This window comes from Trachemys scripta, chromosome 2 (genome assembly GCF_013100865.1).
Source record: "Trachemys scripta elegans isolate TJP31775 chromosome 2, CAS_Tse_1.0, whole genome shotgun sequence".
NCBI lineage: Eukaryota > Metazoa > Chordata > Testudines > Emydidae > Trachemys > Trachemys scripta.
In genome coordinates this window covers 120,050,990-120,069,748 of record NC_048299.1, presented here as the reverse complement: position 1 = coordinate 120,069,748, position 18,759 = coordinate 120,050,990, and the positions used below count along the sequence as shown (strand labels likewise).

At 42.9% G+C, this 18,759-nt stretch overlaps 1 protein-coding gene across 1 annotated transcript in view; it reads left to right on the top strand.

Moving 5' to 3' along the window:
• The window catches only part of SLC6A19 (solute carrier family 6 member 19), a 62,219-nt gene extending 44,312 nt beyond the window's left edge, over positions 1–17,907 (top strand). Inside the window, exons 11-12 of the mRNA XM_034761491.1 lie at positions 13,105–13,267; positions 17,377–17,907. Coding sequence (XP_034617382.1) covers positions 13,105–13,267; positions 17,377–17,586 — 373 coding nt within the window. The 3' untranslated portion in view covers positions 17,587–17,907. The remainder of the gene's footprint in view (positions 1–13,104; positions 13,268–17,376) is intronic.
• Positions 17,908–18,759: the final 852 nt, after the last annotated feature.

Below are 18,759 nucleotides of genomic sequence, written 5' to 3'. Positions count from 1 at the left end.
CATCACGCCACATGCTTGGTTGTTCGTGAGGTGTCTGCAGATGTGGCTCAGATCTGTCTATTCCCCAAACAAGGACAGACTAAGCAAACCACTATCATTGCACTGTAAAGCACTCCCTGGACTAGTGGAAAGACCCATCCAATGTCCGATCAGGTATTCCGTTCGTACAACCATCACCGACTCTGATGAAGGATGCCTCTCTAATAGGCTGGGAGCATTAAGGGTTGTCAGGAATGCCTGTGCACACTTTCTCCCATTCATCAAGAACATCCATACAAATGTCATGATAGACAATATGACCTGTATGTTTTACATAAATCGCCAGGGAGGCTTCGGATCTCACTCCCTCTGTACAGAAGCACTCAAACTTTGGAATTGGTGCAAACATCACAACATGCTCATCTAAGCCATCTACCTACCAGGCATACAGAACATGACAGCCAACAGTCTCAGTCAGAACTTTTCACATGACCACGAATGGGAACTAAATTCAGAGGTGCTTCATGACATATTTGCCTTTTGGGGAACCCTGACTATAGAGCTCTTCACTACTTACTGGAACAAGAAATGTCCTCGCTACAACTCCAAGACAGGCCTGTGGAAACAGTCTCTGGGCGATGCCCTCATTCTCCCATTCCCCACCTTTTATACACCTTTCCCCCATTTTCTTTACTATCCAAGGTCCTGTTGACAATACAATGAGACAAAGCAAGGGTTATTTTGATTGCCCCCTCCTGGCCATGGTAAGATTGGTTCCCTTACCTGGCATAGATGGCAGTATGTCCTGTGATCTGTCTTCGGCCCTGTGGTGGGGCGATTACCCCACACCTAGAGAGACTGGGCTGCGGCAGGCCTAGGCGCCTGCGTAGACGCGCGGCCAATCAGGAGAGGGCTTACTGGGAGCCAATAAGAAGGCAGATTGGAGCCAGCCAATCAGGGCCCGGCTTAGCCATATAAAAGGCTGCCCAGAGCAGGAGCAGTCAGTCTGTCCCAGGCCTTCAGAGGGGAAGGTCTGTCTCCAGAGCTGGGAGGCCAGCACCACGGACAGCGCAGTGCAGGCCAGCCTGAGAGAGCGGGAGAAGGCCCCACTACATAGCCTGCTAGGCGGCAGGCCTGAGAGGAGGAGGCCTAGCGTAGAGAAGGGCTGTTGGGGAAGTGGTCCAGAGGGATAGTCAGAGGAGGAAGGAGAAGAAGGACAGTGAGACTGTCACCCGAGGGCCTCTGGACCGGGACTCAGAGTAGTGGGCGGGCCTGAGTCCCCCCACCCCCTTTTCCCCCTTTGTTTGCTGTGCTGCCCCACGCACAGCTACGGGTCGCAGGGAGCGGCCTGTCAGCACCACACCAGGTCCTGGACTGTGAGGATCGGACTCGAGGGTGTGGGGCTGTTGTTTAACCACCCCCCCGAAAGGGGGTGTGATTGGACAAAGGGACACTGTCGGAGGGCAGTGCTCCGGAAGAGGATGCCGACGTCGGGAGCAACGCAAGTCCGTGCACCCCACAAAGGCGAGACGACAGGCAGAACGCCGCCCACAGAGGGCGCTCTACTGGCGCAAAACTAATTCCCCGAAGCGGCCAGGAGGAGGCGCCACAGCGGTGAGCTACCGACCCTGTCACACGCCCATTTTCAAAATGACTTTCTCAAAACTACAGACTGATCCTTTACCCCAACTTGTGGATCTTCCGTCTCTAGGCTTGAATCCTTCTTGGTTCCAATACTTAGGTAGTATGCTCTGACAAGGTGTTTCTACACAGCCAAAATCGACCACTCAGCATACTTACCTGCAAAAATGGAAACAATTACAAATTTGGTGTCTTTCTAAGTACATAGACCTGACATCATCCTCCCTCCCTCTGATTTTAGACTACATTTTAGACCTCAAAAAATCAGAACTGTCTCTCAGCTCCCTTAAAGTACATCTAGCTCTCATAATGGCCTTCCACTATCAAGTAGATGGATATTCAGGGTTCACTCACCCACTGACACATAAGGGCATTGGAAACCTGTTCCTGCAGGTGAGACCACCCACTCCAACCTTGGATCTTAATCTAGTTCTCAGAGCCTTGACTAGCCTCCCTTTAACCCCATGATGACTTACTCTCTTTCACACCTGTCAATGAAGACAGCATTTCTGGTTGCCATCACCTCAGCTAGGCCCATAGGAGAAATAGCAGCCCTGATGGCACACCGACCATTCACAGTCTTTTTTAAAGAAAAAGTAACATTTACACCGCATCACAAGTTTCTCCCTAAAAAGTAGCTTCTGTTTTTCATATGAATCAAAAATCCATCTTCCTGTTTTTTCCCAAAACCTCATCATGATAACAGGGAAGCGATTCTGCATATGCTAGATGTTAGAAAAATGCTAGCATTCTACTTGGACAGGACTAAGGACTTTAGGAAGTCTCCTAAAATCTTTTGTTCATGGAAAGGTAGCCTTTTATTTTATTTAAATTGAATTTTGTAATGTGGTATTACACCACCATGGGTTCAGCTCTGGCAGATACAGTTTCAAGCTTAACAGAGTGAAAGTCACCTCTGTTACTTGCTTCAGAGTTAGTCTCTATCAACACATAAAGACGAAGGGTAGTGTGACCATACATACAATCACCAGTGCAAAGTCGAATCTATTTTACATGTTTGATTAAAGTTACAATTAGGATAGGATCATAGGAATCATAGGATATCAGGTTTGGAAGGGACCTCAGGAGGTCATCTAGTCCAACCCCCTGCTCAAAGCAAGACCAATTCCCAACTAAATCATCCCAGCAAGGGCTTTGTCAAGCCTGACCTTAAAAACCTCTAAGGAAGGAGATTCCACCACCTCCCTAGGTAACCCATTCCAGTGCTTCCTCACCCTCCTAGTGAAAAAGCTTTCCTAATATCCAACCAAAAGTTTTTCCTAATATCCAACCTAAACCTCCCCAACAAATTTAAAGTTATGATTACCCAAGCATACAGAAATTTTATACAGACCTATGCACAAATTACAAATATAGTTATACTCACATCCTTAACAATCAGGGACCAGCAAACCAAGCAGGTGCTTGGGGCGGCCAATGGAAAGGGGCAGCACGTCCGGGTCTTTGGTGGCAATTCGGCGGCTGATCCCTCAGTCACCAAATTGCCGCCAAAGAATGAAGCGGTGTGGTAGAGCTGCTGCCGAAGTGCCGCCGATTGCGGCTTTATCTTTTTTTTCTTCCTTTTTTTTGCTTTGCCGCTTGGGGCGGCAAAGAAGCTGGAGCCAGCCCTGTTAACAATAGTGTTAGGGTCTGATGGGTCTCTCAAGGCTTGATCATCAGTAGAGGGATGGTTCCTGCTGGAGTCTCCCATAGGGAGCTCAATTTTCCCATTCTGGTCATCCCCTTTTTATAATGTGACATTATAGCATTCTGCACATGTCCATAAAAGTGTCAACCCCCTTTTCTCTTATTGGTCTGTGTCTCCTGGAAACTTAAGGGCCCCCCAGTTTTCTATAATGTTCCTTTATTCTCACTAGCACACATCTGAGACAGATACACCTTTACAGTATTTTTATGATCTAATATTAATCTTATGGATAATTTTGCGCAATATTACCCCTTGGCACTTCTTTGCCCATAATCTTAGGGTTATTTCTCGGTCATTAGCTTAAGTCATTGTTTCTTGTCTCCAAGGCCTAAAATAGCTAAGTTAAAGTCTTGCAGGCCTCAGCCTACAGGTTGTTTGAGCTTGTCTTACTCATGTCTAATACTTGGTTCCAGTGTTCCCTCTAATTTTTCCCACACATGTGCAGAAAGAATTTTGTGACACATCACCTCCATATTGGTGCACATAACAAAATTCATGAGGCGGGGTTGGGACCGAGGGGTTTGGTGTGAGGGAGGGGGCTCAGGGTTGGGGCAGAGGGGTGGGGTGTAGGAGGGGGGTGAGGGCTCCTTCTGGGAGTGCAAGCTAGGATGAGGGGTTTGGGGTGCAGTCTGCCCTGGCAGCTTCTGGGCTGGGTTGGGTTGGGGTGACTCTTCCCTGTCTGCAGCAGGTCCAGGGACTGGGGGGCTGGGCTGGGTTGGGGCCAGGGGTGGGTCACCTCTTCCCCCTGGGCCACGGCAGTTCTGTCCGCAGTCTGGGTCGCCAGCGATGGTCCGCTGCTTCGGGCTCCCCAGGGAAGCCCAAAGCGGCAGACTGTCCCTCACCAGTGGTCTGGAGGAATGGCAGCAGACGTGGGCTCCTTTTCGTCTGCCTCTCCACCCTGGGCAGGCAGCCAGTGGCTCCTGCCTGCTGGTGAGGCAGAGAGAGGAGTGGGGGGAGGGAGGTTAAGAGGTGCCCTGGGCCGGCGGGCCCATAGGAGCGCGGGGCAGGGTCCAGAGAGGAGTCCAGTGAAGTGGAGTGTCAGGCTGGGCTGCAGGGCCCCTGCTGAGTGTGGGCCCAGTGCCATTATATGCCCAGTACTGTCAGGGCTGGGAGGGGCACAGCAGCAGGTACGGGGTTGGTGGGGAGGCATCTCTCCCCACCGCAGCCCTGAACGCCTGCGCGGCGCTTAATAGGCTGCTGTGCGGCCATGCAGATTAGAGGGAATTTAGCTTGGTTCTGATAAATACTGATTGATCTTATACTTTTATAATCCTATAAATTAATTCTAAATAACATACAATGAATATATGTAATAATACATATTGATTAATCTTAACATCACACAGTAAATGGATAATAAACTAAAATCATTGGCTACAGAAAGATCCAAAGGTTCCACAATATCAGCTCAAAGATTTCCAAATGGGTCTCCAGTTACAATACTCACTGTGCCAGGGGCTCAACCTCTTGCCTCCATCCGGACTCTGCATGCACTCCACTAGGTCAATTTCGCAGGGCCAGGTAGACAGGCAAAATTGCAGAGTCTCAATGCATAGATGAGATGATGGTGTATGGAGGAGGGGTTTAGATTTATTAGGAACTGGGGACATTTTTGGGAAAGGGGAGCCTATGCAGGAAGGATGGGTTCCACCTAAACCAAAATGGAACCAGACTGCTGGCACTTAAAATTTAAAAGGTCATAGAGCAGTTTTTAAACTAAGGGCTGGGGGAAAGCCGACAGGTACAGAGGACCCCGTAGTTTGAACAGAGACATACTTTAGGGCAGAATCTATTCATGGAGATTCTCTATGTCCTAATAAGGAGGAGAGGATGGAAGATGATAAAATACAGTTAGGATCTGATGAGAAACAGTCAAATGAAAAAAGTCCCATTCAATTACATCATGTAATTTCAAACAGCTAAAAAGTGACAAGTTTTTAAAGTGCGTATATACCAGTGGCAGAAGTCTAAATAATAAGATGGGTGAACTAGAGTGCCTCATATTAAATGAGGATATTGATATAATAGGCATTAAAGAAACTTGGTTGAATGACGATAATTTCAATGGGACACAGGTACAAAATATATCGGCAGGACAGAACAGATCGTGTCGGTGGGGCAATGGCAATATATGTGAAAGAAATCGTAGAATCAAATGAAGTAAAAATCTTAAATGAACCAAACTGTACCATAGAATCATTATGGATAGTCATTCCTTGCTCTAATAATAAGAATATAGCAGTAGGGATATATTACCAACCACCTGACCAGGATGGAGATAGTAATTGTGAAATGCTCAGGGAGATTAGAGAGGCTATTAAAATAAAAAGCTCAATAATAATGGGGGATTTCAACTATCCCTATATTGACTGGGTACATGTCACCTCAGGACGGGATGTAGAGATAAAGTTCCTTGACATCTTAAATGACTGCTTCTTGGAGCAGTTAGCCCTGAAACGCACAAAAGGAGAGGCAATTCTTGATTTAGTCCTAAGTGGAGCACAGGGTCTGGTCCAAGAGGTGAATATAGCTGGACCCCTTGGTAATAGTGACCATAATATAATTAAATTTAACATCCCTGTGGCGGGGAAAACACCACAGCAACCCAACACTGTAACATTTAATTTCAGAAAGGGGAACTACACAAAAATGAGGAGATTATTGAAACAGAAATTAAAAGGTACAATGCCAAAAGTGAAATCTCTGCAAGCTGCATGGAAACTTTTTAAAGACATCATAATAGAGGCTTAACTTAAATGTATACCCCAAATTTAAAAACATAATGAGAGAACCAAAAGAGTGCCACCGTGGCTAAACAACAAAGTAAAAGAAGCAGCAAGAGGCAAAAAGGCATCCTTTAAAAAGTGGAAGTTAAATCCTAGTGAGGAAAATAGAAAGGAGCATAAACTCTGGCAAATGAGGTGTAAAAATAAAATTAGGAAGGCTAAAAACGAATTTGAAGAACAGCTAGCCAAAGACTCAAAAAATAATGACAATTCCCCCCCCCCCCAGACCATCAGAAGCAGGAAGCCTTCTAAACAACCAGTGCGGCTACTAATTAATTAAGATGCTAAAGGAGCACTCAAGGAAGATAAGGCCATTGCAGAGAAATTAAATGAATTCTTGGTGGGGGGAGAGGTCCGTCAGCAGAGCAAAAAAACAAAACAAAAACAAACACCAGTGCTGCTGGCAGAGAGAAATATCGGGACAAACACTTAAATATCGGGACGGTACAATTAGGGTGACCAGATGTCCCAATTTTATAGGAACAGTCCCGATTTTGGGGGCTTTTTCTTATATAGGCATCTATTACCCCCCACCTCCTGTCCAGATTTTTCACACTTGCTGTCTGGTCATCCTAATTACAATATTCTCCGTCTTATTGTCTATCCCATCCCACTCCTTATGTATCTTAAAATCTTATTTGCTTTTTCGATTGCAGCTGCATATTGATGAGCAGAGCTGTCCACAGTAATGCCAGGGTACCCAGGGTACCTTTCCTGAGTACATACAGTTAATTTGTAAGGTGTATGTATGGAGGGAAAAATGTAAACAACTCAATCTGTATTTGTTGACACTGAATTTAATTTGCCATCATGTTGATCATTCACCTAGTTTGTTTAACATAAGAACAGCCATACTGGGTCAGACCAAAGGTCCATCTAGCCCAGTATCCTGTCTTCAATGCCAGGTGCTCCAGAGGGAATAAACAGGTAATCATCAAGTGATCCATTCCCTGTTGCTCATTCCCAGCTTCTGGCAACAGAGGCTAGGGACACCATTCCTGCCCATCCTGGCTAATAGCCATTGATGGACCTATTCTTCATGAACTTATCTGGTTCTTTTTTGAACCCGGTTATAGTCTTGGCCTTCACAACATCCTCTGGCAAAGAGTTCCACAGGTTGACTATGCGTTGTGTGAAGAAATACTTCCTTTTTTTGTTTTAAACCTGCTGTCTATTCATTTCATTTGGTGACCCCTGGTTCTTGTGTTATGAGAAGGAGTAAATAACATTTCCTTATTTACTTTCTCCACACCAGTCATGATTTCATAGACCTCTATTATATCCCCCCTTAGTCGTCTCTTTTACAAGCTGAAAAGTCCCAGTCTTATTAATCTCTCCTCATATGGAAGCCATTCCATACCCCTAATCATTTTTGTTGCCCTTTTCTGAACCTTTTCCAATTCCAATATATCTTTTTTGAGATGGGGCGACCACATCTGCACACAGTATTGAAAATGTGGGCGTACCATGGATTTATATAGCAGCAATATGATATTTTGTCCTATTATCTATTCCTTTCTTAATGATACCCAACATTCTGTTCACTTTTTTGACTGCTGCTGCACATTGAGTGGATGTCTCAGAGAACTATCCACAATGACTCCAAGATATCTTTCTTGAATGGTAACAGCTTATTTAGACCCCATCATTTTATAGGTATAGCTCAGATTATGTTTTCCAATGTGCATTACTTTACATTTATCAACATTGAATTTCATTTGCCATATTGCTGCCCAGTCACCCAGTTTTGTGAAAACCTTTTGTAGCTCTTTGCAGTCTGCCTGGGACTTAACTATTTTGAGTAGTTTTGTATCATCTGCAGATTTTGCCACCTCACTATTTACCCCTTTTTTTTCCAGATCATTTATGAATATGTTGAATAGGACTGGCCCCCCAGTACAGATTCCTGGAGGACACCACTATTTACTTCTCGCCATTCTGAAAACTGACCATTTATTCCTACCCTTTGTTTCCTATCTTTTAACCAATCCATGAGATGACCTTCCCTCATATCCCATGACAGCTTACTTTGCTAAAGAGTCTTTGGTGAGGGACCTTGTCAAAGGCTTTCTGAAAATCTAAGCACCCTATATCCACTGGATCCCCCTTGTCCACATGCTTGTTGACCCCTTCAAAGAATTCTAGCAGATTGTAAAGGGAAATCATGCCTCACCAAAAACCATGTTGACTGTTCCCCAACAAATGATGTTCATCTATATGTCTGACAATTTTGTTCTTTACTATAGTTTCAACCACTTTGTCCAGTACTGAAGTAAGGCTTACCGGCCTGTAATTGCCAGGATCACCTCTGGAGCCCCTTTTTAAAAATTGGCTTCACATTAGCTATCCTCCAGTCATTTGGTACAGAAGCTGATTTAAATGATAGGTTAAAGATTACAGTTAGTAGTTCTACAATTTCACATTTGAGTTCCTTCAGAACTCTTAGGTAAATACCCTCTGATCCTGGTGACATATTACTGTTTAGTTTATCAATTTGTTCCCAAACCTCCTCCAATGACACCTCAATTGGGGACAGTTCCTCAGAAAGAATTGTATTACCTCATCTGTAATATTGTGTGGAAGTACTGGTCACACCATCTGAAAAAGGAGAGAGTTCGAGCAAGAGTAAAAAGGATGATTCAGGAGCATAGAAAAATTCTCATGTGAAGAGCTATTGAAAAAGATAAAGGATTTAGGATTAGGATGTGGGGACATGATAAAAGTATATGAAATAATGGATGTTATAGAGAAGTGAGATCAAGAGCTTCTATTCTCCTTTTCTCACAACACATGACAAAGGAACATTTGATGCAGTTAAAGGTGACAAATTCAAAACTGATTAAAGAAATACTTTTCACATGATGTGTAATTATGGAAGTTATTCAGGCTAAGAATTTAGCAATATTCAAAAAGGGATTGGACATTTACATTTGTAACAAGAATAAGCAAAATTATAGTTAATGATAAAATTTTAGGAAAGGATATAAAATGTCATGCTTTAGGGCATATGCCATTCTCTAAAGACCAGGATGAGGCCTAATAATGGGGCAGATTATCCCACATCCACCTACTATAGGGTTCTTACACCATCCTCTGAGGCATCAAGTGCTGGCTACGGCTGGAGACAAGATACTGGACTAGATGGACCTCAGGTCTGACCCAGTGTGGCAATTCCTATGTTCCTAACTGTGAAAGACAGTAGTAGAATCTTTAGGTTTTAAAAAAAGATTTCTACACAGTAGCCATTCCTGAATAGTGTACAGTTTATTCCTGCATGTTTTGCAGAATCTGCCAGTGCCTGCTGTGCAGTGCTTAAGTGACATTGTACTGATTTGGGCAGTTCTAAATATTGAAAACAAACTGCACAAGCTAAATGTGATATGGAAGCTTTTACTCTTGTGGGCAACAGACTGTGCAATTCTTTCAGTAACTTTGTGTCAGGGTCCTTTCATCCCTTATTCCCTGTTTTTTCTCAGCTACTGCTGGCCCAGCTTCCTGGGCCACTGTGGAGGCCACTATATCTCACCACTAATTTTGCTGGTGACACCACTTAATTCTCAGTGGCTCCCCAGCATCTCCCAGCACCATAATGTGGCTGCACAGCTACCTACCTGCTGGACTACTCTCCAATGCACAGCCTTAGTGAGACAGTTGCATTACACAAGCCTTTTCTTTATGAATCCCTTCCTTGCTGACTGGCTGTTCAATACTAACTCTCTTCAGAACATTTTTCCCAGAATGTCTTTCTGGAGCTGGCCCTTTAAATTTGATAGAGCCAAGCAAGTGGAGTCTAAAAGTGGCCATTTTCCTACTAGCTGCTTCTTGGTGCATCTCCCCTTCTCCCATCCTATAAGCATTAATAGCTTCTGTTTATGATGTGTTTTCCCCCAGTTTTTTCTTTCTAACGCCGGAAAAGAGGGCACACTTCACATACTTCCCCAATCAAGAAGGAACCTGTTGCCTCAGTTTTAGGTTCCTTTTCCATCCCACACAGAGACATTAAGTCCACATTTTAATGTTCACTTCTGTTGCTGGTGTATTAATTTGTACCCATAAGGGTGGAGTGTTAAACACCATCTAGTAATTTGGGCATTTTATCTTTCATGTTGACCATCCAGATTACCAAATGGTCAATCAATAATAAAAATTCTCATCCTAAAAGGCAGTAATATAACCCCTCAATAGCCCATTTGATAGGTAACTAGATTATGGCCACAAAGGACTATTATGATCATCTAATCAGACTTCCTACATAACACAGGCAATGGAATTTCACCAAGTGATTTCTGCATCAAATCCATAACTTCTGGGTGAGCTACAGCATGTTTTTTAGGAAGACATCCAGTCTTGATTTAAAGACTTCAAGTAACTAAGAATCCACCACATACCAATACAAGTTGTTCTGATTGTTAATTGCCATCATTTTTAAAAATATGTACCTTATTTCTAATCTGAATTCATCTAGCTTTGGCTTCCAGCCATAGGATCTTGTGCTTTTGTCTGTCAGCAGTCAGAAGATTTTCATAGATGCATAACTTCCAAGGCCAGAAGAGACCACTGTAATCATGTATAATACAGACCATAGAACTTCCCCAAATTATTCCTTTTTGAACCAGAGCATATCTTTTTTTAAAAAATTCACCCTTGATTTAAAAACTGCCAGTGATCGTGAATCTACCATGAACCTTGGTAAATTGTTCCAATGACTAATTATCCTCACTATTAAAAATGTATGCCTTATTTGCAATCTGAATTTGTCTAGCTGAATTTGTCTAGACTGTGATCAAGTCATCTCTTAATCTCCTCTTGGATACACTAAATAGCTTAGTTTCTTTAATGTCTCACTGAGAAGCAAGTTTTCCAACCTCAAAGCATTTCTGTAACTCTTCTGCACACTTTCTAATTTGTCAACTGCTTTTGACATCAGAATTGGTCATGGTATTCCAGCAATGGTGTCAGTAATGCTGTATAAAGTAGCAATAACAATTCCCTACTTCCACTTGATATTGTCCTACTTATACATCCAAGGATTGCATTTGATCTTTGCCACCACATTAGCAGTGGGAGCTCATGTTCAGTTGGTTATCCACGAAGACCCTAAGTCCCTTTCAGAATCACTGCTTTCCAAAATATAATCCACCAACCTGTAAGGGTGAGCTGGATTCTTGGTATTAACTTATTTGGGTCAACTGCCATGCACTTCTAGTGCTAGTGGGGAGTAAGGGAGGGAGGAGATACTCTTTTTCTTAGGGGGTTGTTTCACAATAGTATCTAAGGTAAATTACCCCAGGTAAATTATCATAATATAGCATACAGTGGTCCCTAGTAAACTTCATGGAATCGCCTTCTTTTTTCCTTTCCCTGGAAATAGGAAGCTCTACTTCGAGTAATTTTTCTTTTTAGATCTCAAAACACTTTACAATGGAAGATAAACATCATTATCCCCATTTTTCAGATTTGGAAACGGGGTCATAGAGAGGTAAAGGCCAACATTTTCAAAAGTGGCTTCTGATTTTGGGCTTGATTTTCAGAAGTGCTAATCACCCACACAAATCCAGTTGAACTCAATGTGTGCTGTAAGTATTCAGCACTCTAAAAAAACAGGCCTAAGGAGTCCCAGAATGCCTCAAATATTGCTATGGATATTAAGAGAAAAAATAATATATCCCATCAAAACTGAAAGTGTTTGCAAATAGAAACCCTTACTTCCATTTAGGCACATCCCCTGCCTTGATACTGTGTTTTTAAGCCTTAGCAGCTTTACAATGGCAGCTGGGGCTCTGTCCCACTCACATAAAAGGAGAAAATAAAATATATGTGATAGTTTATCTTCATCCTGATCAAAGGCGCTGACTCTGAGGCTGGAGCATCCACAGAAAAAATAGTGGGTGCTCAGCAGCCCCCCGCCGATCAGCTGTTCAGTGGGCCTTGACGATCAGCTCCTCCCCTTCCCCTAGTGCCTCCCACCTGCTGCTGATCAGCTGCTGGGGGGTTGGGGAGGAGCAGGGGCAGGAAGAAGAAGAGTGAGGGCAGGGTGCGTTTGGGGACGGGGTGAAGTGGGGCAGGAAGAGGTGGGACGGGGCAAAGCTTTGAGGAGGGGACAGAGTGGGGGTGGGAAGAGGCAGAGCAAGAACGGGGCCTTGGGGGAAGGGGTGGAGTGGGGGTGGAACACCTCTTGGGAAAGCTGAAAGTGGGCACCTGTAATCCTGATTCTGTGCACCATTCACAGCTGTTAAGGCAACTCAATAGCTCAATCAGATCCACCCCCAAGCGATCTACTGGACAGTCACAAAAGAGGACTGAAGGACACTTTCAAAAATGGCTATAATTAAGTAGCATGTGTGTGGTTAAGACAAGTCAAAGTACTCTACTTAACACTCTGAAATACAGTTGCTATGACTATCTAAGTGAACCTTATACATAAAAGCCACATTTAAAAATGCCTTCAATTTGCCTTCTCTCCTTTCAGTAATAAATGATATTACACTTTAAAAGAAACAGTTCTGAGGTGCAAACAGAAAAACCTTGAGAAGTTTTACAATACATCAGAGGGAAACTCAACTTACACTCAATCATCCTATGGATGAAATCAATTCACACCTGTTCTTACTTTTTGAAGGCACCATGCCATAACTTGATCTTTTTGATCTTTTTTTGCTTTTCTTGATAATTACAAGCAGCGTGAAATCAGAAGCAGTCACACAATTATTGAAACAATGCATGTTTTTAAGAGTATTTTTCCTGGCATGCTTTTGGGAAATTTGATTCAAACTTGTAGGATAATTATGTTGATATTTGCCTGAATTAGAAAAATATTTCTAAATCTTGTTTTTACCAATTTATATTTTACTGTGGCATTGAAAAGTTCTGAGAAGTACAATTAGGGCATTTTAGTTTGTCATTTGTGCATGTGATTGGACAGTCTCTGAATATGCTTTGTAAACCACTGCAGTGGAGTGAATTTCCTGAACTTGCTACCTTTGCTTTTAGGTTTAACAAGGATATTGAGTTTATGATTGGACACAAACCCAACATTTTCTGGCAGGCCACATGGAGAGTCATCAGTCCTCTCATTATGTTAGTTATCTTCTTCTTTTACTTTGTGGTGAAAGTCAATGAAGAACTGCTCTATATCATTTGGGATCCTAATTATGTAAGTACATAATGTCAAAACACATATCTTGAATTTTTTTATGTATTCCTCCTTTTTTTCTGTGCCTGTACTAATTACATCCATCTTCCCCACGTTGCCTGTTCAACAGTGTTCTCATGAATATTCTACTACAATGCATAAAATGGAATATAAAAAATTAAATGTTAGATCGTAGATAAATGAACTTGCTATTCTAAATTCAGCCACAAATGAATAGGAATTGCTAGATGATGATGTCTTAGTAAGGATCCTACTGAGAGACAGGATCACAGGATGAAGGCTGTGAACTTAGTCTTTTATAGAGTAGGGATTGCATAACAGTTTGAAATGTAGAGAGCTGTCACTGTTAACAAAAGACTAGTTGGTCAGATTCTGAACCCATTTATATCCATGAAAATCCATAAGAGCTGCAATGTGGTTGTGATGGGTTTTCCCAGGGTGCAACCTGGAACTGGTGTACCGCTGAGCTTACTAACTGGCTTACTAACCTGGGCTCCCTCTCCCACTGTGATATTGTGACAAGCTGCAAACCTCTCCAGGTACAGCACTTACACAGATAGCCAAGGGTAGGGACACACCCAGCAGAGTTACATGAATGCTTCTTCCACCCACTCATGAACTAACAATAGGGAGGCCCCAGCCAATTCCTCACAGCTCCCCAGTCTTGCACTGCTGAGCTGTACTGTCTGGCCCTGGTCAGTATCCTGGACAGTGTAAATTTATAACTCAGTCCGCCCTTCCCTCAAAGTAGAGAGGACATGCACCAGCTTTTGTTCCTGAGCATATTTCCCAAGCACCTCAACCAAAACATACTGATTAGGTAAAATATAAAACGGATTCATTAATTAGAGAAAGATAGGTTTTCAGGGATGTTAAGTGGTAGGCATAAAGGACAGAGATGATTACCAAAGAAAATAAAAATAAGCACACAATCTAAATTCTATATACTAAAGAGAATGTGAATCAAGCACTATGTCACCCTGATAGGTAATACAAGCAGGTTACAGATCTTCAGTACACAGGATAGAATTCTCCTTCAGCCTGGGACCACCTCCCCAGTTCAAGAGTTTTTGTCCTCCAGATGTGTTTCCAGGTGTTGAGTTGTGGGGGGAATGAGGCCCAGTGATGATGTCACTTCTCTTTTATAGCTTCTTCCAGCTTGCTGGAAAGAGCCTTTACTATGACATGGGTCAAGCAGTCTCCATGCTCTCTCTGAGAGGTCTCCGTTGTATACAGTTCCTAGGATAGTTGTTGTGAGTGTGTACTCGCTTTAATGGGCCATCAGGAGCATCTGGCTGCTCCATTATTGTACCTGAAAGGCTGGTTGTGGGTGTTCTCAACCTCACAACACATTTCAGTAACACACACAGTAAAACTTTATCATAGAATATCAGGGTTGGAAGGGACCTCAGGATGTCATCTAGTCCAATCCCCTGCTCAAAGCAGGACTAATCCCCAGACAGGTTTTTACCCCAGATCCCTAAATGGCTCCCTCGAGTATTGAGCTCACAACCCCAGGTTTAGCAGACCAATGCTCAAACCACTGAGCTATCCCTCCCCTTTACAACTTCACGTACAATGATAGCACATACAGCAGCATTTTAATGTTCAACAGATTAAGACTTTTAAAATGATACTTCATAAGGCATACTTTGTACAAAACATATCATAACTATATGATGGGGTGAATATGAGGGTCCCAGGGTGCTGCTTTGAGGCACAGTGTGCCACAGTGGTTATTAGGATTTTCACTTGTGTAACTAGAATCAGAATCTACCTCTGTAGTCTCTGGGTCAGTCTTGTGTTTATTATGCATAAATATTTTCTCCCAGGAAAAGGTTTACAAGATACTGCATATGGACAAATGAATTTTACCTGAGCTTCATCAGGCTTAGAATATATGGAATCTAGTCACCTTATGCCACATGTGTGCTATTTTTGTACTATATTTTATATAAAAAAACCTCAGCTCAAATTCAGCGCATGTCTTGCAATGCAGTTTCAACTTGTTATGCAAGTTTTGGTTGAACTGACTGAGGTACATGTGCAACCAACATGACAGGAAAGACCAAGAGAAACAATTAATTAAAAATAATTGTAACTGTGCCTCCCAAGGTATTTTAACATCCTCCCACTACATTTCCTTCTCCCCCACCCAGGCATTTAATTGCCCCTTCACTCGTTCCCACCGGGGCATTTTACCTTACCCCCCCTCCAATACACACACTCTCCTCATGTGAGGGCATTTCACCTTAAGATCCCCTCAAAGCATTGCTTTTTGTTCTCCCTCCCACTTTACTTTTAAAAACCTCAGAGGGGGTAGCAATGTGAGTCTCTTCTTAGTGTCCTCCCAGTTCAGGAGACCAGTGGTAAAAGCAAGGGCAGGAGCTGCAGAGCCAATATAAGCAGCTGTTCCCTGCCTTCTCAGCAGAGTCCCATCTGTTTCTGGCTCTTCTTGCCTCACCACCCTCAGGCCAAGAAGAGGATGAAGATACTGGTCCAACTCCCCACTTAAGAGTCTTGCACAGCTTGATAATGCCCTGAAACTCTACCCCCCACCCCTAAGTGAATCATCCCCAGGGTCTTTCCATCTCTTTTACCCTCTTTCACAGTGTATGCCAGCTCCCCAAACCCCTACAGTTAGCCCCTGGGACACAGGTCTCATCTTTTACCTCAGCAGACTTCTGGGGCTCCTCCATCACCTCTCTTCTTGCTTTCCTTAGGGAAATGCTACCCTCCATCTTGTCTTCAAGGGGTCTGCCAAAGGGGGCCACAGCCTCCTCCTCCTTGCATGTGCAAAGAGCACCAAAATATTCAGGGACAGGACACAGCCTCCTGGCCCTACAGGAAGACTGAATGGCATTGCAGCCAGTAGTTCCACTGCCACAGGTGGAATTTGTCTACCTTGAACCCTATCCAAAGAGTCTCTTATTTGTGAGCTCCTAGGGGAGAAGCCACTTTGGGAGGGGATGTCACAGGAAAGTCTGGGCAAAAAATTTATTACAAACTCTCCAGCATTCAAAATTCATGTGTTAGTCCCCAAAACATTTTTTTAAAGTTTGGGGTTCTTTTTATTTATCTTTTGATTTTTAAGCCTTCAGGATGCATTTGGTACACATTTTCAAGCTTTTCTCTAGCTAGAAAGTTACTTTTAAAAAAGAAAAGACAACAGAAATTCTCACTTAATCACATGAATCCAGGAATTGAAGCTTTAAGACAAATACCTAATATCATGGGACTCATGAGCTTGCAGTGATACAGAAGACATTTGGGAGTGTCAGGGAGCTGAAAGAGGGAAGCCTTGCACAAAAGCCTCTTGTTGGGGAAATCCTTTAGAGTTGGCAAGTCTCCAACAAATATAAAACTCCACCCCTGAGCACTTTGCTTCTTCCTACCCAACTGAGCCACCACTCAGAGCTGCTACCCTTAGCAATGAAACTTTTGAAACCTGACAATGCTAAACTCAGAACATACACAAAACCCTCTAGGCTCAGAAAACTGCAGTACAAAATAGAATTTGCAGTAACAAAGAAGTCACTGTAGTCTAGTGCAAAGATCAGGTGACACCACCAGTGAACTCCTGTGGTCTAGCCCCAGCTATGCCACAATGACTTAATCTGTGAATTTGGACAAATCACTCAATCTCTCCTTTTTCTCATTTTCATTATTTTACAGTGATGTTGTGAGGATTACTTAGTCAATGTGTGTACAGTGCTTTTAAGACGTTAAATGCTAAATAGTATTATTGTGGCACTCAGTTAAATTTTAAAAACTATTTTTTAAAAATCTTGTTTTATATCTTTTAATGCATCAACTACAAATATTCCCTTATCCTTTCAGAGTTAAAATACTGTTATGGAGGAATTAATGTTATGGCTCTGGGTTTTCTCTGGGTTTAATATATCTAGTAATGGGGGCAAACAACCTAACTAGTTTTAGGATGGATCTTGATACATTTATGAACAGGATTATATAACAGGGTTGTTTGCATTATCCAGGGACTGGACTCAGTAACCAAGGACAGTCCCGTCCAGGACTATATTCCTGTGTTGAATGTTCTTATATATTTTGACCACCAGTCCTTGAAACTTGATTGTTTATTCTCACAGGATCAGTTCCCCAAATCAGAGAGAGTTGGATATCCTGACTGGGTGTATGCCATCATTGTGATCTTGGCTGGAGTGCCTTGTTTGGTCATCCCTGTCTTTGCCATCTACAAAGTCATCAGAAATTGCTGTCAAGAACAAGATGGACATCAGGGCCTTGTCATCTCAGTTTCGGAGCCCTCTGTGAATGGAGACCTGAAGAATCATGCATAAAAACGTATTTCAAAGAGATGGGAAAAAGATCTTGTTAGTGATGGAAGGAAAAACAAACCAAGAAATTTAAATGAAATCCATAGTTAGTTCCATTGTCATAAAGGGGCAATGATGTAAGTTCCCAGGGGAACAATGAAACTAAGTGAATCCTATAGTAACTGATTTCAGTGTCTGACTGTTCAGGCAGGAGAAATAATGTGAACACTAATTTTATGCTGACTTGTGTCTTGCACACTCAATTGTTTTTAAGCACATATATCACTGTGTTGCACAGAGTCACAAATACTTTTCCTCAAGCGAAAGTTTTAAATATTTAATTATTAAAACATTTCTAAGTATGAAAAAGATTTCTTGATTTATTTATACCATCTGGATATTTCACTAACTTCCCCCTTTATTTTCTAATTGCCAGCAGATAGTTCTTTCCCCTGCTGACAACATAGGAGAGTAGCAGCAGCAGCTCAGGGAATGACACAATCTACCTTCTTTAGCTCCTGTTTAATGAACAGTGGAAGGAGAAGTGGTCTCACACACACCCCTTGTCCAAGACTTCCTTGGTGGCAGGGGGAGCTGACGGGGGACAAGTTAGGGTTGCCAACCCTCCTGGTTTTGCTGGGAGTCTCCCAGAGGCTACTAAAGCCAAACTGGGAGATTATAGGCACTAAGTCTGGCGGCGCAGTGGGGCTAAGGCAGGTCCTGGCTCCACGCCAGTCTCGAAAGCGGCTGGCATGTCCCTATGGCCCAGGGGGGAGATAGGGGGTTCTGTGTTCTGCCCCTGCCCTCCACCCCCCCAACTCCGCAGCTCCCAGCACTGAATTTCCTGTTAACCCCCTACCAGGCCAGCTACAATAAACAAAACCACAACTTAATACTAAAGATAAAGTTATGGCACCATTTATTGGTGGAGGTGCTGGCTACACTAATCATTACAACTTATCCCCTCCAGTTAAATAAGGATTTAAAACAGTAACTCATAGGAACCCAGGTAGTCTGCCATCCACACAAGCTTCAGTGTAAGTCTGCCTGCTCGAGTCTTATATTTAACAATGGAGCTATTGCTCATAGTTGGATCTAGATTATTAGCAATTTGGAGGGTTTATATCCTCCAGGTTAGGCATAGCTGTTGTGGACAGACTGTGCATTGAAGACTGCAGTGTGCTGAGGTCCCAAAAA